This window comes from Sorex araneus, chromosome 3 (assembly GCF_027595985.1).
Source record: "Sorex araneus isolate mSorAra2 chromosome 3, mSorAra2.pri, whole genome shotgun sequence".
Lineage (NCBI taxonomy): Eukaryota > Metazoa > Chordata > Mammalia > Eulipotyphla > Soricidae > Sorex > Sorex araneus.
The window spans coordinates 182,610,960-182,630,733 of NC_073304.1; the positions used below are offsets into that span (position 1 = coordinate 182,610,960).

The 19,774-nt window shown below is 55.0% G+C and overlaps 1 protein-coding gene and 1 non-coding gene across 3 annotated transcripts; both read right to left on the bottom strand.

The window, feature by feature from the left end:
- Window positions 1-4: 4 nt before the first annotated feature.
- On the bottom strand, window positions 5-19,716 carry CEP295 (centrosomal protein 295). Of its 2 annotated transcripts, none has more exons than XM_055130095.1 (29): window positions 19,580-19,716; window positions 18,510-18,643; window positions 17,723-17,923; window positions 17,285-17,409; window positions 16,635-16,728; window positions 15,115-15,210; window positions 13,536-13,676; window positions 12,322-12,505; window positions 12,021-12,182; window positions 11,264-11,437; window positions 10,938-11,045; window positions 10,746-10,858; window positions 10,035-10,169; window positions 9,458-9,552; window positions 7,426-9,376; window positions 6,595-6,844; window positions 6,248-6,373; window positions 5,563-5,657; window positions 3,984-4,083; window positions 3,300-3,479; window positions 2,636-2,742; window positions 2,260-2,431; window positions 1,324-1,772; window positions 951-1,085; window positions 731-779; window positions 501-653; window positions 343-427; window positions 159-261; window positions 5-74 (listed from the first exon to the last, which is right to left on the bottom strand). In XM_055130095.1, the coding sequence occupies exons 2-29, from the start codon at window positions 18,615-18,617 to the stop codon at window positions 36-38; spliced, it is 5,730 nt and encodes a 1,909-aa protein (XP_054986070.1). In that variant the 5' UTR covers window positions 18,618-18,643; window positions 19,580-19,716; the 3' UTR covers window positions 5-35. The 2 variants fall into 2 exon arrangements, with proteins under 2 accessions (XP_054986070.1, XP_054986071.1); XM_055130096.1 differs by having other exon boundaries at window positions 18,510-18,628; window positions 19,580-19,669.
- Window positions 5,371-5,449, bottom strand: LOC129404040 (small nucleolar RNA U2-19). The gene has a single exon (XR_008629648.1). It is a non-coding gene; the product is annotated as a small nucleolar RNA U2-19 (small nucleolar RNA).
- Window positions 19,717-19,774: the final 58 nt, after the last annotated feature.

Sequence of the window (19,774 nt, forward strand, 5' to 3'; positions counted from 1 at the left end):
AGGATGGCATAAATAAATAAAAGTTTATTAGCAAATCAGTATGTGTTCTTGGCTCGAAGTTTCTCTAGTGTTTTCTGTGGAGTGAATAATAACACGATATTTAGCTTAACAGCTTTGAACTTGAGCATTTAAAAGTTGCAGCCCCCCTCCCACCTTACTTTGTGAAATTCTTTTGCTCTTGCTCTGTTTTGGGCATAAGCATCTTGTCTTGCTTTTTCCTCCTTTTGCTGCTTCACTTCAGGAACTGTGTGATTGTACAGCCTGTAAAATACAGGTGCAAGTGCTGACCTTTCTTGTGAAAGTCCCCATTTGCCTTGGGGGGTGGGGTGGTGGTCCACTTACCTTAGGGCCCTTTGATGTGTGAAGGGCCTTTGGTCTTCTATAGAAGCAGGAACTCTGCTCATGCTCTTGAGGTAACTCCCAGAACCTGGGCAAGGAAACAAATTTAAAAGTAAGGGCGAGGGATGAGCCCTGAGCCCCTCCTCAAGAAAAGAACAAACCTCCAGGCTTCTCTCTGAGTACTTTGCTTTGAGAATTTTCACAGGCCTGAGTTTTGTTTTGTAATTGCTTCTGCCTCTGGGAGCATCTCATGAATGGCTGGTTCCTTTCCACACTTGCTCCCTGTAAGCTCTCTGACAGCTGTGGAGAATGTTCTGTGGGAGACAAACCAGGTAGTGGGGCTGCTGCTCCACCAGCTGCTGGTCCCTCCCAGGAGGCACAGGGGCCTTACCTGCAGCTTCTATTGCACAGTGTCCTGCAGCATGTGGACAGGGACTGGCCTGTAATGGACAACAGAACTGTTAGCAGTCCCAGCCCTGTCATCCCCATCCAGTCAATCAGGGATCTCTGCAGACCCAAAAACGGCACTCACTGGGGCCCAAGCTCTCAGCTCCAGTTTGCTGGAGAGAGGAGCTGCTATGAAAATAAGACTTTGCAACGTTGGGTCTTACTTGAAAGCTGCTCTGGGCCTTGTTTTCCTTCTCTTCAAGGGATAAGGTGGAAAAGTCTGTTTCGATGCTGACATCACTGAGGCTCACCAGAGTGAGATCCGGTTCTTCCATTATGCCTCTGCCTGATTCTGTTTCCTGAGCAAAAGAAAGGCAACCCATGTCCAGACCTTAGTATCAGGGTAGTACTGGACACTGGCCCTCCATGCCACCTTAAGGAAGTTGGTTCATTTTAAAAGGAGGGAAGGACCAGTGTGGTTATGGTGGTTCAGTTACAGCTCTTCCCAGGCCTTGCTGGAATGCCCAGGAATGGCCCAAAGGAAGACAGCCCAGCAGTGCAGCCCTCAGTTGGGCCAGCACCGTGATGGGCACTTACCCAGATTGGAATCAGGCTCCGTGATGAGAAGGACCCAGAACTCACAGAGAGCTCTGGTCCTGCCAGCCGATTTGGGGTTCCAGTCTGAGTCGGAGGCAGCGGTGGGGCCACAGGACTGACCTCCGTGGCTCCTCTGTGCAGCTCCACACTCAACTCGGAAGCAGTGCCAGAGAGCGGCATTCCTAGGAGGGTCTGGTTGGGTGGGAGCAGCAAACTGTGTAATGCACATGCCTCGCCAGGTGATGGCATGGCCAGACCTAGCGCAGTCCCCACAGGGAACTGGAAGTGAACATTCTTTGGACTCTGCTCCAGCCGTTCAGAGGGGTCCAGGTGGTCCAGACACCCAGGGCGGTCTCCTGCCTCAATGCTGAGGATGCTCGGTAGATCGGCCTGCTGGCTCTCTGGCGATGACAGTTCTGGTAGGAGGTGAAGAAAGTCTTGCTGGGAACCTGTATTGAAAAGTGAAGGGCTCAGGGGCTAGAATACAGCAGCTGACCCAGATTCAGTCCCAGGTACTCCTGTGGTCCCCCAAGCCTGCCAGGAGTGACCCTAAGCATTGTCAGTGTGGCCCCCAAACAAAACAGTAGCAGTACAATACCAAACTTGATGTCACACAGTCTCTGATGAAAGTGATGCATGGACAGCAAATGGGAAGGAAGTGACTGAATTTGAACTAGGGCAGATGAGCATATGGGGGAAACATGCATCTCCTATGGTGCACGCACATAGCACTGAAGCTTATATCAGCTTGGATGAAACGAAACCTACAAGCTGCAAATTCTATTATTTACCTACAAGCCACAAATTCTATTATTTAAACACAGAACTTTGCGCACTTCAGAGCAGGACAACAGGACACGAATGAGCTGAGGCAGTTTCGCAGGGATGTGAAGGAAGGCCCGCGGGGTCCTAGGCTGTGGCAAGCCTTATACGTACCCTCAGCATGGTCAGTCAAGCACGAAGCTGTGGTGTAGGCTGGGGCAGGGGCAGGTGGCCAGGCAGAGCCTGTAGTGAGAAGAGGGTGCGGGCGGACCCTCAGTGAGGTGCCAGAGCTGGAACTGGTGGGTGACGGCACGCTGGAGCAGTTCTCACGGGAATGCTCTGAGACCTGGCGAAAGGGCAGGCAAAGGCCAGAATGATCATCTGACTTACCAGTTCTTGCTATGACACTAACAATACGGTCACTCAAATCCAATTCTATTCTCTGGGGGAGGGATACTGGGTGTCACACCGGGCTGCCCATTCACAAAGTGAGTGGTCCCCGGAATCCCAAAGAGACCAAGTGCATGGTGCAGGTGGCCATGCTGCGTACCTGGGAAAGGTTCAGCCCACAGGGCAGGGGCGACACGTCCAGATCCAGATGTGCTTCTAAGGGCTTAAACTGTTGGTGGCTCACATCTGGGAAGGTTGGCTCTGGTTCTGCAAAGGCAAGGGCAACAGCTGAAATTTGGAGGAAGAAGTTCCGTTTACAGCCTAGAAAAAAAGCACTGAGAACATATTCACAAATGGGTTTTTGGGGGACCAATACATCTTTTTTTTTCATTATCAAAAGATGCTTTCAAATTAAGTCCTATCATAATTTGTAATGAATGAAAGAAGTGGAGATACTCTCAATGACCAAAATCTCTCCAATTTGTTTCCATTTGTACTTTGACAAAGTCTTTTTCTGAAACCAGTGGGGCTCAGGGTCTAGCTCGGCTCAGCAGTGACCCCTGGAACGACTTGGGGGCTGTATGTGGTGCTAGGGATTGAACCGGGGACAGCTGCATGATCTCGCTGTACCAACTTCACAGCATCGAGATCACCTAGGGGTTAAGAGACCAACACGGTCACCACTTTATTCTTGGTGCTCAGCTTGCAGTTAGAGAAAGCTTCTGGCCACTCTCTGCATGAGGACAGGTCCATCTGTTCTGCTGCACGGACAGTTGTGCCCAGCCCCCAGGACACTGTGCTGAGGCGCACAGGGTGTTAGTTACCTGGCGGGGTCAGAGTCTGGGCTGTGGAGCTGGTGTCCTCCTGGTGCACATCTGCTCTCTGCAACACCAGTGCAGCCATGTCTAGAGGGTCTGCTCTTGGGTAAGCAGTCAGAGGGGCCAAGCCAAGACACGCTTCCGCCTCGGCCAGTAGACCAGGACCCACGTTATCGGAAAAGGACTCTGAAAACCGGGACCAATGAAAATACCGTCACCACAGTCGGGAATTCTGAGGGAGAACTTTGATTTTTTTTTTTCTTTTTGGGTCACACCTAGCAAAGATACATAGCCAGGAGTAACCTAGAGGTTACTCCTGGCTATGTATCTCAGGAATTACTCCTGGTGGTGCTTGGGGGACCATATGGGATGCTGGGAATTGAACCCAGGTCGGCCGCGTGCGAGGCAAACACCCTACCCGCTGTGCTATTGCTCCAGCCCCCTACTGAGGGAGAACTTTGAGCAGGGGCAGGAAATCTCACTTATTGGTTTGTTTCGGTACAACCGGGGACCTGCTGGGATTTGTCCTGCACGGGGGATGGAACAGATGCTGCAGCTTCTTGGCGGCTCTAGAGGCCCAGCATCACTGTGGCCCACAGGTCAGTGCCCAGGTCACTACCAAGACATGAAGACAGTGCCAAAGTCCTCCCCACCCTCCCAGGTACTTACACACATGTTGACCTTTATTACCTGAATCTGTAAGGCTCAAATCTGGGTTTTCGAAACTTAAAAAGCTCCCAGTAGAAATGGTTATTGAGAGTGGCTCGTGATAAGTCTCCTGTACTTCCATCTAAAACGAAGGAACTAATTAGACCACAATGTAGAAGTTCAGTATCTAGAAAAGCCCCAATCAGAGATGCAGATCAAAACAACTATGAGATACTACCTAACACCACAGAGACTGGCACACATCCAAAAGAACAAAAGCAACCGCTGTTGGAGAGGATGTGGGGAGGAAGGGACTCTCCTACACTGCTGGTGGGAATGCCAACTGGTTCAGCCCTTCTGGAAAACAATATGGTCGCTCCTCAAAAAATTAGAAATCGAGCTCCCATTTGACCCAGCAATATCACTTCTGGGAATATACTCCAGAGAGGCAAAAAGACATGGCCAAAATGACATCTGCACATGTATGTTCATTGCAGCACTATTTACGATAGCCAAAATCTGGAAAAAACCCGAATGCCCAAGAACAGATGGCTGGCTAAAGAAACTTTGGTACATCTACACAATGGAATACTATGCAGCTGTCAGAAAAGATGAAGTCATGAACTTTGCCTACAAGTGGCTTAAGATGGAAAGTATCATGCTAAGTGAAATGAGTCAGAGGGAGACAGACATAGAAGAATTGCACTCATCTGCGGAATATAAAACAACAGAATGGAGACCTAACACCCAAGAATAACAGAAATAAGTACCAGATTTGCTCCATGGCTTGGAGACCAGCCTCACATGCTGGGGGAAAGGACAGCTCAGATAGAGAAGGGAATACCAAGCAAAAATGTGGTGGGAGGACCCGTTCAGGATGGGAGAGGCATGCACGGAGCAGACTATAGACTGAACACATTGGCCACCCAAGACCTCCATTACTAACCACAATGCCCAAAGGGAGAGAGGGAACAGAGGGAAATGATCTGCCAATAAGGCGGGGTGGGGAGGGGAATGGGGTGGGAGGTGGTGGGAGGGATGATGCGGTCAACAGTGGAGAACGGGTACTGGTGGAGGGATAGATACTCAAGCTGTATATGACTGAAACACAAGCATGAGAATATGTAAACCTGTATCTGTACCCCCACGGTGATTCATTAATAAAAATTTTAAAAAATAATAATTTATCAATTATTAAAAAAAAATAGAAAAGCCCCAATCATCACAATCAGCATTTCTTAATTCTGAGCTAAGATCAAGTGTAGAGTCCTCAGGGTAATCAGTAAGAAACTTTTCATCATCGCTCAGAACGGATCAGCTCCCCTCCCACCTCACCTCTCCCACCCGCCCCCACCCCCACAGGCATGGGCACATCAGTCATGCACAGCACCTCAGCAACCCCCCTATGTAAAACATCAATCTTGCTGCTTCTCAAAGCCTGAGATCACGTGTCAGGAAGACGGCAAGGCCCTCTGACACTCAGATTTGGCTATTTTTCATCACTGATCCACTTCCTGGGAGCAGACCTCAGAGCACAGGCCTCGGTGCCATGGTGTAAGAAGGACATAAGTAAGCACACGAAGCCAGGCAGCACCACAGCCTCACACATGCTACAACCTACCTGTGCTGGCTCCAGGGCTGGGCTGTGACGCGTCTGGGCTGCCTCCACGGTGCAGCTGAGAACCGCAGCAGGCTGCTCAGGCTCCTGCCCCATCACTACAAAATAAGAAACTCTCGTTCAGGTGAAGGGGAAGGTGGGTCTGACATCTGATCCTCAGCAATAAGCACGGTGTCCCGCCTTAACTCAGAGCAGACAGGACAAACGACAAACAGGTTAAAGACTATGGAAAGTCCCAGGCCCCATGTATACACAACCAGCACTTATTAGGACAATGACCCCTCTAAACTCATTTCACCTCCCTCATTCAACTTCAGCTAAGAACCTTGAGCCTGCCTGGGCCGGCAACAAAGGATAGTAGGAGCATGTTTGCCCTGTACATGGCTGACCCAAATTTAATCTCCAGCACCCCCAGAGAGTACTCTGGGCCCGTGAGGAGAAAGCCCTGAGCACTGCCAGGTGTGTCCCCAAATCAAAAACAACAAACAACAAAACCCAAAATTTGTCCTGTGGAGTGGGGCCGAGACATCAGGGTTTAGCTCAGCCTGCAGGAGGAGGCCTTGCCAGGAGCACTGAGTCGGGAGGCCCCGAACCAGAGGAAGTAGGAAAGAAGCCACCAACAGACCTGAGGGCTATGTGCCCCCAGGGTCCAAGACAGCATGCACAGACCAGCGCACGCCCCTCTCACCTGCCCCAGCAGCAGATACATGGACAAGTGGCGGCCGAGCAGACACAGGCCGGGCCGGCACGTCTCCTAGCAGGCTCTGTTCCCGGCTGACGGACACTCGCAGGGGGTCTCTGTCTTGACAAAAGTCTAGTTTAACGGGGAGGAAAAGGGGGACTCGTGAACCTCCCTGCGGGGAGGAGGCTTCAGGGGTCAAGGTACTTGCCCTGCATGAGGCCAACCCAGGAGTGACCACGAGCAATGCCAAGTGTGGCACAAACTATCCCCCGCCCACCCCCAAACACCCCAAATCTGCCATCCTGCAAAACAGAGGGAACTGAGCGGCCAAGAGCCTCCTGCCCAGTGGTTACCTGAGGGTGTGGGGGACTCGCCCTCTGGGATGAGGCTGAGCTCGTGCTGCTGTAGCTCCAGCCCGCTCTGGACTCTGGCCACAGGTGGCCGTGGGGGTCTGGGTGCCACTCTGTGCAGGGGCTCAGGGAGCAAGCTGGCCACTGGCACAGTGGCAGGGGCAAGCAATGATGGGGAGGTAAGCGGCTCGGACAGCAGCTGGCCCTCTGCGGCGACATCCAGGACACCAGGACACTCCGGGGGGGCACATGTCTGCAGGGGGAGGAGGGAGGAGCTGCACTCAGGGGCCACATGCATCTGCTGGGGGGAGGTGGGAAGGGTTGCTCTTAGGGGCCACTCGCAGGGGGGGAAGGAGGGATGAAGGCGTTGTCAGCTCCGAAAGCAGGCACACACAGTCCTACCACTGCACTGTATAAGCTGAGCCACAAGCCACAAAATGTGTGCGTGGGATAGTATAGAGGGGAAGTATGTGGCTGTGGCAACCCCAACGGGTCCCTAAGCACTGCCAGGAGGAACCCCTAAGCACAGAGCCAGGTGGAATCCCTGACCACTGAGGGGTGTGGCTAAAAAAACCAAAACCAACAAACAAAATGTGTTTGTGCACGAGAGAGAGAATGAGAGAGACAGACAGAGATAGACAGAGACAGAGAGACAGAGGACCAGCACGGGGTCTGTTCACATAACCCAGACTTCTGTGGCCCCAACAGGGATGCCAAACTACAGAAGGCCCACAGTGGTTAAGATGGACACTTCAAGCCCAGGCAGGCCGACTGAGCACAATCTAAACACAAGAGCAGACCATGGAGGTTGGATGGCCATGTGGGCAGACTCACCGGCCCAGTGTCCAGGGCTTCCTGTGAGGCCTGCTGTCCCTGCATCTCTTTCTGGCCTTCTCTCTGTTGACCCCAGAGCTGACTGGCATTGCTGGGGTCTGTGGACCCACCTTTGGTCGAGGCCAGAGGAAGGAGAGGGCAGGGCTCAGTGGGGCGGCCGGACAGAAGGTCGTGTGGCCTGGGCCCCTGTGGTGCTGTGAGCCCGGATCCGTTCAGGAGGCTGCGGGCGGGGCTGGGGCTGGGGCTGCCCCTGGCTCCCGCTGCCCAGGGTGCACACACCCTCCGCTCCAGCTCCTGCAGCCGCTGCAGGAGGAGGCCTTCCTGTGCCGCCTGCCGGGCGCGGAGCGCTTTCTTCTGGCTGTCGAGCTGCTGCTGCAGAGCCGCCAGGCCGCTGCGGTCAGGGGGCAGCGGGTGTGCCGAGGGTACTGCAGCCGGGGCCTCCCCGGTGCAGGTGAGGGCTGCCCTCTGGGCCACCAGCCGCTCCTGCAGTGCCTGCAGCTGCCCACACTGCGGCTGCAGGAGCCGTGACAGTCTCTGAAGCCGAGCCTGCAGCTCCAAGGCCTGCACATGGCCGGGGTCCGGCTCTGCAGACGGCTCCTGGGGCCTGGCAGGCTCTGAGGGCAGGCTCTCCGGGATTTTCTGGCCCTGGACAGGGACATCCCCTGAGTCAAGCGTCTCCCGACCCCCCTGTGCACTGTCCCGAGCAGGGGGCACAGGCTGGGAGCCCCTGTCGAGTTCCTCCTGAAATGGTGGAATCTGGGCCCCTTCAGGCGTCATCACCTGGGACAGGGTACAAGGGGGGCTGGCCTGCCCAGGTGGCCCTCCCACAGCCCCGCCTGGGCCCTGTGACCAGCCCTGGGTTTCCGGCTCGACGCCCAGGCCCCTCTGCAACCTGTGGGTGTGTCCGAAGGGTGCCAGGCACAGCTCCTCCTGCTGGGGGCCAGGAGGAAGGTGCCTCTCCTGGGTTGGGGAGCATGGGCCAGACACCTGTGCAAAGCTTCCATGCCCAGCCAAGCTGTGCCCAGGGTCCCAGGGTCTCCGGGCAAGGAGCTGGGCCTGGGCATCGTGCCGGGCAGCAAGGGCCTCCCACTGAGTGGCCAGCTGGGCCTGGAGCAGCTTCAGGCAGTTGTGCAGTGGCAAGAACTGGTTCAGGATACTGAGAGGCCTGGCTGGGCCCGAAGGGGGACAGAGACTTGCTTCCGGGAGCTCAGCAGGCAGGCTGTCCATGGCAGGCGGCAGGGTGAGTGGGTCAGCCTCCTGCTCACCAGCCCCTGGTGCCGCTTGGCCTGGCACCCAGACCGGCTGTGGGTCCCCTGCGTGGTCTGAGAACATGCCAGGATCGCCCTCGAGGGGAGAGGACTCTGGGAACCACCCAGGACCCTCGCTGGCCGGAAGCAGTGGAGCCGAGAAGCCCAGGGGGTGTAAGGGAAAGCAGGCACCTGGCTTCAGAGGCTCCTGAGCCTCCTGGGACTGTAAGGCCTCCCTCTGCACGTCCAGCTGCTCCTGGAGCAGCTGCAGGAGGTCTCGCTGGGTGGCACCCGTGTCCAAGGACAGCGAGGTCACACCGGAAGCCACAGGCCACGAGCTGCATGTGAGCAGTGACGGTGCCCCCCTGGGCTGGGCAGATGCCTCCCCACTGGTGCTGTGCGATGCAGGCAGTGCGTGGTAGGACGAGGCTTGGTGGGGGCCGGGAGAGCTGGTGGGGACTATGTCGGGGCCACGGGGGCGCACCGCGGCCTGAGGGGTCTGTGCCAAGAGCATGGAGGTGCTGGGCGTGTCTGTAGATGCTGCCCTGCCCAGCAGGAGGCCCTGTGTGGACTCGCCAGTTCGCAGCCCAGGATGCAGCCCGGGTGCAAGACCCGCCATGCCAGGCCCCAGGTGTGTCCCTCTCAGCACGCTCTGGAACTCCAGCAGCTGCTTCCGGGCCGCCTGCACCGCCTGCCTGTGGAGCCTGGCAGAGACACACCATGACTGGTCGCAGACACCAGCCACCCGCCCCGGAGGAACCGCAGCCCCCTCTCGGCACACACACCTATTCTGCTGCAGGAGGTGACGCTGGTAACTGCGGATTGTCTGCCTGTGACTGTCCTCGGCCACCCGGGAGCTAGGCGTCGAGGTGGAACCATCCTGGCAAAGACAAAGCTGCCCATCAGCGGCCCAGCCAACATGGCCGCCACACTGAAGGGCCACACTCGGCTGTTCTCTACAGACCCTGCACTCCCAAGAAAGGGGGGTCAAGGGCAAATACTCAAGCCCCACACAAGGCCAGAGCCATGGCACAGCGTTTGCTTTGCAATGGCTGACCCAGATTCAACCACCCCTGAGCCCCATTGGGGTGATCCCTGATGGCCGAGCCAGGAGTAAGCCCCCAGCACTACCTGTGTGGCCCAAAACAAAATTTTTTAAAAAGTAAAAGAAACAAAGAAAAAATACAGGAAGTCACTGAGCTGTTAATTTTACACGATCTAGACACCCCTCCACCCCTCACACTCACCCCTGTAGAGAAACATACACACCCACATACCTACCACACACCACGCACAGGCCTAGTCATACACGCACAGAAAGACACCTAAAAGGGCACTCCCTGCACCTCGCCCCTGACCCACCTCGGCCCGCAGGGCTGCCGTCCTCTTCTCTTCCAGCTGGGCCCGGAAGCGGTCACTTTCTAGTCTGAGCTTCTGCTGCTCGATTCGCTCCAGCAATTCCAGCTGCTTTTGTTTCTGCTCTTCAATTTCCATGATCTGAGTAATGAGAACAGTAGGGAACCAGCAACAACCCTCCTACATTGCACAGTGTACCCCAGAGGGGCCTCAGACACGGGGGCAATCACTGGACCTGCTGGGGGAGGAGGCAGTGAGACTGGGATCGGTGGGGAGCCAGGTGAGGGGAGAGGCCCAAGGGGAAGAGCCAGCAGACACACATGAGCTGTTTTGTCTCTTGGACAAGCAGGAAACCCAGCCCCACCTCCAGGATAGCCGAGCCCAGGCCCGGCCCTGGGGCACAATCTCAGCCCATGTCCCTGGCAGTATACAAAACAGGTGGCCAATTCCAAGAGGACGGAGAGTCGTGGCTGATAGCGACACGGTTGCATGGTCCAAAACGTGTGCACACGCATGTACGTGCCCTCTCTCTCTCCAGGGAGGAGCCCGCGTGTGTCACCAGGATGCCTCTGACAGAGCCAGAAGGTTCTGCATCCCCCAAAGCTCCGTGCTGACTGAGCCCATGTTCTGAGGCCACTGGGCCAGAAGTAGCGAGTGCCCAGCTGAGACAGCCCGGTCCCCTCACCCGTCCAGCATCCGCGACTGCCCTGCCCGTACCTGCCGCCGCCTTGCAGCCATCCGGACCTTGGTGGCCGCCTCCTGTGGATGCAGCAGCACGGACTCGACGGACTCGGTGGCCATGTCGGGAACAGGCTGCACCTCAGGTATCCCTGAGACCCCCAGAGAAGCCCATCATCATGAAGTACACGCCTGAGCCCACCTCCCCCAGATGCAGAGGCCGGGGCACACCTGTTTCCTTGACAGGTTCAGCCTCACATGCGGGCAGGCTTTCGGGGAGGGGCCCCGAGTCAGTTGCCGTGTCGGTCGCCGTGGTTGTTGTGGTCTCGCTCTCAGTGGCTGGAACACAGAGACATGGTGCTGTCACCAGCGTCCACACACATGTGTGTATCACCTGCATGCGCACCCACACATGTGGTCTCACTGCGGCAGCGTTCCCAGCTCCCCCACTCCACCCCAGCCAGCCAGCGTCCTGTCCGACAAGATTCAGGCTGCTGGATCCTGGGGACCAGGGTGCCGCAGGCCCAGCACTGAGGGGCCCTGACCTAAGCCCTCACCGGCAGACACCTCTGTCTCAGCTGAGGGCTCCTGACTGCTGCTGCCTTCAACACACGTGGACAAGCTGCCCTCCTCCTCACACACAGACTGGACCGTCCACAGAGACTTCTGGTTTCGGATCTTGCTCAGTAATTTCTTATAAAGCAACTTCGAAGGCACTGGCTGGGGCTTCACTGCCAAGGAAATGAGAGAAGAACAAACATATTAAGGCGTCTGACTCCAGGCAACAGAGGGCATGGACGCGGTCAGACCAGGCACAACCTCATGTTCCTGAGACTTATGATTCAATGCGAGCCAGACACTGGTCAGCCCCAACCACAATGTGATAACCAAAAATTATTTTCCAAAGTCACATTAAATAAATCCAAGCATCTCCTTCAAATGAGTTTGCATTCATGCAACATAAATTTCAAGATTCCAGACTTACAGGAAGGGTTTTTACCCTGTTTGCCAAGTAACAGATTAAAACCTTGTAGGTAAGAATGGCTGAGACCTTTCTGCGGTCTGGAGAAGAAACTCCCACCCGGGCCTGTGCTTAGGGTTCCACAGGGGGACTGAAGGCCAGTGGGCACGCCCACACATGCCCGCCACTGCCTGGAGGGGACTTCTCCCGCCCGTCCTCCCAGAGCCACTTCGCTTCAGGAAAACCACGGGCTGTTTTGTGGCGCGGGACGGAGACAAGGAGCTCGGCTGGCAGAAATCAGCTCCACAGGAGACCCCGGGAAGAGCCGGGCTGGGCGCCTCCGTAGCTCTCACCGTCGGCATCGCTGGTGCTTGGCACATCCACGTCCACTACGGCAGGGCTCGTGGCATCCCCCGGGAGCTCTTGTTCCATGGACAGGTCTAGGTCTTCATCTCGGATCGGATCAGCCACGACGGGCTCAGGCTCAAGGTGCAAGACCAGGTTCCCTTCCACCTCTCAAAGAGAACAGAACCGGACCCAGGTCATTCCCAGGCGACAGCACAGAGGCCGAGCACGGCGTGGCGGGTGTTCCAGTGTCAAGCGCGGGAACACGCGGCACTCCCCACCACCGAGGGCGCCCCCAGAGCCTCTTACTCTTGCCCGCGTTGTACATGTCCTCAAAGGCGAACTCCAGCTCTCTCTGCCACTCCTCCTTCATCTCACTGCGCCGGTAGGGCAGCTCGACCAGCTGGGCCGGCATCTGGGCCACCGTCTGCCTCCGCCGCGCCAGGTCCTCCTGCTGCAGCTGCTTCAGCTCTCTCAGGAGCTTCTCTTGGTTCTTCAAGAAAGAGTCAAGAGAGCTGAGCCACAGAGCGCAGGTGACGGCAGAGATAAAGCAGGGAAGAAGCACGGGAACGTGGCGGGAAGCCTTTCCTCTTATACCTGGTCAAGATGCCCGACCCATGGTCCTAAGCATGGTCGCCCCAGCCTGGGGATCCGCACCCATGCCGTTAGCCCGGGGCAGGCACTACCTAGCCTTGGGTTCTTGAGACCAGCTGAGAATTACTAGCAAAAATTCAGACATTTGACTATTTTCATGACTTACTTCCACTTCATAGACGCTTAACAACATAGGGGAAAAGATGACAATTAAGTTCAAATTATACAGTGATGGGGACTGGAGTGATAGCACAGCGGGTAGGGCGTTTGCCTTGCATGCGGCAGACCCGGGTTCGATTCCCAGCATCCCATATGGTCCCCTGAGTACCACCAGGAATGATTCCTGAGTGCAAAGCCAGGAGTAATCCCTGAGCATTGCCGGGTGTGACCCAAAAAAGCAAAAAAAAAAAAACAAAAACAACAACAACAAAAATTATACAGTGATGGTCACCAGAGTGGCATCGAGTTCCTCAGGAAGCGCTCAAAAGCCCCTTCTCACGTGACTGTGGGAGATGCTGAGCACATTGAGGAATCCCCATGTAATATCAGACTCAGCAAGGGGAGTCTCCCCTGCCCAGTGTTTGCACAGAAGCACTTGGAGCAGGAAGCATGCCTGGCATTCGGCCAGTTTCACTGCCCAGGTGGCACCCAGACACAGCGGGGGAGTCCGGGAGCCTGGCAGGGACTCTGGGCGGACTCTGCAGAGCAACACAGTTTTGCTCAAATAGCGCATGGACTGGCCCTGCTGACCAGCACATAGGGGAGCAGGGGACCTGGTCTCAGGCAGTGTCCAGCAGAGGCCACGCATCCATTAAACTTAGCATCAGGAACGACATTAGCGCAGGGCCACTTCCACCCACCCGAGCCTGAGAGGGCGCTGGGGGGCCCACGCCCACCGCCCAACCACCACACACACACACAGCGCTGACCTGAGCGAGCCGGATCCTGGTCAGCGCACGGGAGCCACGAATGTGGGCCTTCTCGCAGCGCTCTGCCCTCTCTCGGGAGGCCTGTCGCTCGGCATCTTCCAGCCTTTTTGCTTCTTCTTCAGCAGCCAAATGAGCGTCTGGCTAGCAGTCAGGAACAGTCAGAAAAAAATTGACACATCAAGCAAACCCACCAACTACTAAATGGATCAACTTAAGATTAAAGTCTTTCCGATGTGCAAGAGCTGCAGCAGAGGGCTTGCACTTGCATCTGCACATGCACCGGGGCAAAGAGGCTACTCGGGACACAGCATCACCAGAGAGAGCACAGGCCTCTCACCAGCACACACGCCACCCAAGTTATGTAAAGGAATTCCGGGGATAGAGAGCTGCAGAGCTGAGAACCAACAGGCCCAAACACGGGGTCTACCCTGGACCCCCGGGAGAAGCATGCAGCCCTCTGGGTCCAGATCATCAGCACGAGATGCCAACAGTGCTTCTAGAACTTGCTTCCAGACAGCAAGTTCTGTCTGAAGGCCGTCACCTCACTAACATGGTCATATCGAACCAAGGGCTGGGGCAAAAAGCTGCACTCACTATTTCACTGAATATTTGCTTGCCTTATTGGTAAATGATCCCAATGGAACCAAGTAGAAACCTTGTGTATGTCTATGCTAAGACTCTACTACTTTGGTGATTCAATAATTGACACAAAAACTATCAACTGTGAGAGTGGAAATATTTCATAGTTAATATAACGTAGAGGGTGCTGGCCAATTTTGGAAAAATTATGTAACACACATATATTTATGTGAGCATTCCAAATTTTTCACTAAGGGAGTAAAAAGGTTTAAAAACTGGCTGGGGGGACTGGAGTGATAGTACAGCGAGTAGGGCATTTACCTTGCACTCGGCCGACCCGGGTTCAATTCCCAGCATCCCACATGGTCCCCCAAGCACTGCCAGGAGTTATTCCTGAGTGCAGAGCCAGGAGTTAACTCCTGTGCATCGCTGGGTGTGACCCAAAAAGAAAAAAAAAACAAACCTAGCTAGGGTGATGCCCACAGGGCTAGAAGGACAGGCTGCACATTGCAGGCTAGACCTGCTCTCAGAACCACACAGGCCCCCGAGTCAGGAGGAATCCGAGCACTGCCCTGTGCAGTACAGAGATCCAAAACCAAAACCCAGCAGGCACCCCATCAACCTTGGGAATGTCTTAAATGTACAGTGATGTCAATAGCCAACACCTTTCCTGGTATTAAAAAACAAGTTGCGGGACTGGAGCAACAGCACAATGGGGAAGGTGCTTCCCTTGTGTACGGCCAACGTGGGTTCAATCCCACTATCTGGTCCTAAGCACCACCAGGAGTGATCCCTACGAGCAGAGCCAGGAGGAAGTCCTGAGCATGGCCAGGTATGGAGCCAAAAGAGAAAACCTGACATGGCAATTCCAGGTATAGTGAAGAGCTTTTCTGTGAGTGTCCCTGGAGAGTCAGCTGGGTGCCGGGTTTGTGTGCTGACACAGGGGTGGGACGCCACAAACAGGAGCAGGAATCATTTGGGGGTGCTGGGTGCTAGTCACCTGCTCTGGGTCCATCTCTCGGTTCACCAGGCTGCTGAGATGATGGTAGGAAGCACAACTGGGTTTCACGGGGGGGATCCTACTTAGGTCGATGTTCTGGAAAAAAGAAAAAAGAAAACAGTTGGCTAAGAGGAAAACAAAAAATAAATAAATAAATAAAACTCCAAAACCTAGAATTTTGATTTTAGCTGGTTGTCCTTGTTGGCTTCTGCCATTTACTGGTTCCTGGGCCTGTGCCGCGTGTGACCGGCCCTCGGCCCTGCATCCCTGCTCATTCTCTCGCACTGCACAGCCCAGAACAAATGGGCAGGCGCAGGTGAATGGTAGCCAAGGCAGCTCAGGGCTGTGGCCCTCACACTGGCCAGTGAGCAGAACAGTGTCAGCAGCACCTCACCACGGTTGCCGGCACAAAGGCTGACAGGAACCAAGGCTACCTCATGTGCATATGCAGAGGCGAGGGTACACTTGCGGACCGGATGTCCACACAGAACATCACAGGCTGGACACCTTCTGAGGCCCCCAGACTATGAAAGTGCTCCAAGAGGTTGGGGGAACCCTGTCCGCCAGGCCTGGCCAGGACTGAGGGACACTAGGATCTCAGAGACAGAGCTGGAGCCTCCTGGCGGGACCGTCCCTTCCCCTGCACTTTAGGAATCATGTGTTGCAGGCAGATGGCGCAGACGAATATGCAGACAGAGAGTGGGTCTCTGCGGTCCCACCAGGGGACTTTCCCCACGAGGACAGTGATGGTCACCACCACAGCTGGCTACCGTGAACAAGAGAACCAGCACCTCGCAAAAGCAGAGTCCCCTCACCGAGCACCCCACAGAGTATCTCGATCTCAGTCCCATAAAGTAACTAAATCCAGTCCCATGAAGGAACTAAATCCAGGGAGTCTGTGCTCACCGTTATTATAGATACAGTTCCTTGTTCCTTCTTTCCTCGTGGTGCAAGGACTCGTGCCCCGCACCTTCTCTGCCACTGAGCCCCGCTCTGGAACCTGACCTCTTCCCTCCCTCCCTCCCTCCCTCCCTCCCTCCCTCCCTCCCTTCATTCTCTCTCTCACTCTTTTTCCTTTTATTTTTTGCTTTTTGGTTCACACCAGGCAATGCACAGGGGCTACTCCTGGCTCTGCACTCAGGAATTACTCCTGATAGTGCTCAGGGGACCATATGGGATGTTGGGAATCGAACCCAGGTCAGCCGCGTGCAAGGCAAACGCCCTACCGGCTGTGCTACTGCTCCAGCCCCAGGAGCCTGATTTCTCTCTTTATCAAACAGCATCTTTTTTAGAGTCCGAAACGTCTATCGAGTAGATAATAGTTTTGGTCTAATCCTATGAGGCATTTAGGTTAGCACAACAACTCAAAAGGCTAAGGCCAAGCTATTCAGTCTTTTTGAAAAATTCCACAATTTTAGTTTTCCAAATAAAACAACAATTGAGCTGTGACCGCTGGGTCTGCACTGCTCCCTGCCAGCGAGCCACTGTCCCTGTGCTTTCCCCGGGCTCAGAGGACGCACCTCAAACAGTGGTGGTGGTGGCGGCGGCAGCCGCGTCACTCTGGCGGATCTCTCCTTCTCCACGAGCAGGGCGTCCTTGCGGGCCTGCAGGTGCCTGTGGACAGAGGCCGAATGACCAGCATGCCCTGAGGCTGAGAGCTGTGCAGAGGCTCCAGGCTAGCCCCAGGACGATGCGGCTCTTGGCTTTGTTCTGAGGCAACATGCAGAGTGGTGGGGGCTGCAGAGACCAGTGGGGACGCACACCCGGCCAGAGCCTGTGGCTCACACAGCGAGTGCCCAGCCCGGCCAGCCGCCTCTGTGGCCCTCATGTGCCTCTCACCTGTGGTCTCCACAGAGGACACGGAAGAGGCTTACGAGGGAACGAAGCGCCCACCAGCCAGCCCTCCCGTGCCCACACGGTGAGCCCTGAGAGACGGCAGGCGGCAGAGGCCTCATTCCCCAGAGCCTCTCAGACGCTTTGGCGGTTTCCTCCTGCCACATCCGAGCCTGACCCTGAGCAAGCCCGGCATTTCTCCAGAACTTGAGAACGGCCCAGAGCTAACCTGGGAAGGCCCTGCCTAGTGACACTGAGTGACCTGCACACGGGGCCCTAAGGTCTGCCGGCCAGACCAACCTCAGGGGAGATGACGGGAATAACTGCCACCACTCACCAGGTTTTTTGTTTCATTAATTGTTTCTTCTGATCTTTCTGCACCTTCAGGGCCTCCTTATGTCTGATTTCTGCTTTCAGTTTTCTTTCTGCTGCTTGCTGTTCCAGAGCGTTCAAATCAGGTGCCTAGAAAGGCATGGATTACTTCAAACGGCACATCAAGCAAGACGGAAAGGTCAGACATAACCACCTGGGTGGTTCCCTGTCGGAGGCTCAGAGACTGAAGTGAGTCCAGTCTAGAAACTGGCAAAGCCGGGGCTTAGGGGTCACTCCCAGGGATGCCTGGGAAACCGCATGGAGCCAGGATCGAACCTGGGCACAGGCAAAGCGTGTGCATGGCCTTTAAGGGCTATCATTGATTCCTAAGTACATTCCAACCACACAGCTGAGTGCGCACCCATTCTGTGTCCCACGGCTGGTGGTTCCCTTGCCTACTCACGTGCACCGTGGCCTGCTGGTGGCCTTCGCCCAGCGTTCTCAGACTCGCCAAGTAGAGCTTCTCTAGCTTCTTGATTTTCTGAGTCTGTGACTCTGCCCAGTCTGCCCTCAGCTCTTCTGCCAGACGAGCAAACTGCTGGTTTCTCCTCCGTTTTATATCTTCTCTTATCTGGAAAGCGATGCCCCTTTCTTGTTCTCGAACCTGAATAAATGTTATATGAAAAGAAGCTTCATTCAGGATTTTTTGGATAAGCATTCCGGAAACAGGAATTATAAGAATTCTTTAGTCTCATCCATTTTATAAAATATTTGCACCAGACAAGGTGTACGTACAGAAGAAACCTGAGGGCGTAGAAAGGATGGAACCCTCAATCTGCCTTCTCATTTCCCCGCTAGATGAGCTGCATCCCCTCACCCACAGCCTCCTGAGCAGCGTTTCAAACAGGCTCTGCAAAGGTTCTAAAGGCATCTAGGAAGGAAAAGTCTGATAAATTTTCTTCTGCACTAACAACCTTTCCAGGAAGTCTTCCTCCATAATTTTCATCAGTAACCTCATTTCACTGTTCTCCAATAATTTCTGGGTCAGGTAAGTCCTATCCCTAAATCTTCACCATTTTGTGCTATTTTGCACAGCAAATCCTACAACAGTCAGAAAGCAGGGCCCAGGGAAGGTGGCAAGAAGGAACTGGAGGGTGATCCAGAATCTAGCATGCACTGATGGAAGACTACTAAGAACATGAAAAAAAAAAGGACAAAGAACGCAAAATTTTATTCCAAATAAACCTTACCTGCAGGAGTCTTAATTTCCGTCTTCTTTCATAATCTTCCTTTAAGACAAAGGCTTCCTCATTGGGGCTCAGTCTCAGCCTGCCTGAACTAACCACTTTCCTTTTCATTTCCACACTCTCTAAAAATAAAGGTTCCGATTTTAAAAGAGAAAAGTGTCTGTTAAAGTAGGGACACAGGCATTGGAAAAAGTACAAAGAAGTATATATTCACACTTGACATTTAAAGGAGTTGATGCAATAAAGATTATTTTGCATAAACAAAGCCCAGCTCATTTATAAGTAGTTGGACACCTAACGGACTCTGGAACCGAGAGAAAACAAACCTTCAAACACGGGGGCCTGAATTAAACCCCTTCATTTACTTCATTTACTATTTATCTTAATGGAGACTTAGAAGTGTGCATTAAGTTCGCCTAGTCACCAGGATGACACTGCCTGCAGGCACTAGTCCTGAGATGCCACCTGGCCACTGTAAGCAGGGAAACTCGGCTTTGCGTTCATGAGCCAACACCACACCATTCTGGTAAATCTCTCAAAGGTCTGTGATGTGCTCGCCAGGGACCAAGCCCAGAGCATCTCAGAGGTCAGCAGACCTCAGCTGGGGAGACACATCTGGGTGATAGTGGACTCAGGCTGTATGCCCCAGGGGTGGTGCCAGACAGCAGTCTTGGGCCACCACCACAATCCAGGTACTGTGCCCAGGGACTTCCACCTGGCGCGGGGCAGCGGGGGACCCTGGCATCCCAATCCCGCGGATGTCCTGTCCCCAGTGGCACCCAAATCATTACACTCTTCTTCCTAACACCCCTCGTCTACACCCTGATCTCTAAGCACCCCTTCCTTGAAGCCCAGTCTCCAAGCACCCCTTCCCTGCACCCCTCGTCTGCATCCCGACCACCGAGCACTCCTCAAACCCCAACCTCCGAGCACCGCTCCGAGCACCACTTCCTCCAAGCGCCCCTTCTCCGAGCACCCCTGATCTGCATCTCGACCTCCCGGCACCCCTAACTTGCACCCCTCCTCCCAGCACCCCTGACCTGCACCCCTCCTCCGAGAGCGCTGCGCCTCACCCGCGCTCCGCGGGAGAGCCGCACAGGGTTGCAGCTCCTCGGACGCCCAAAGCTACAGCTGCCTCCGAGCCGCTTCCCAACAGCCGTTCGTGCGCCTGCGCGGGGGCCAGCCGCGACATCACTTCCGCCATTCAAACCGCCCGCCAATGGCGCGACGGCACCGCGGGAAGGCCTGGCCCCGCCCCCCCCGTGGAG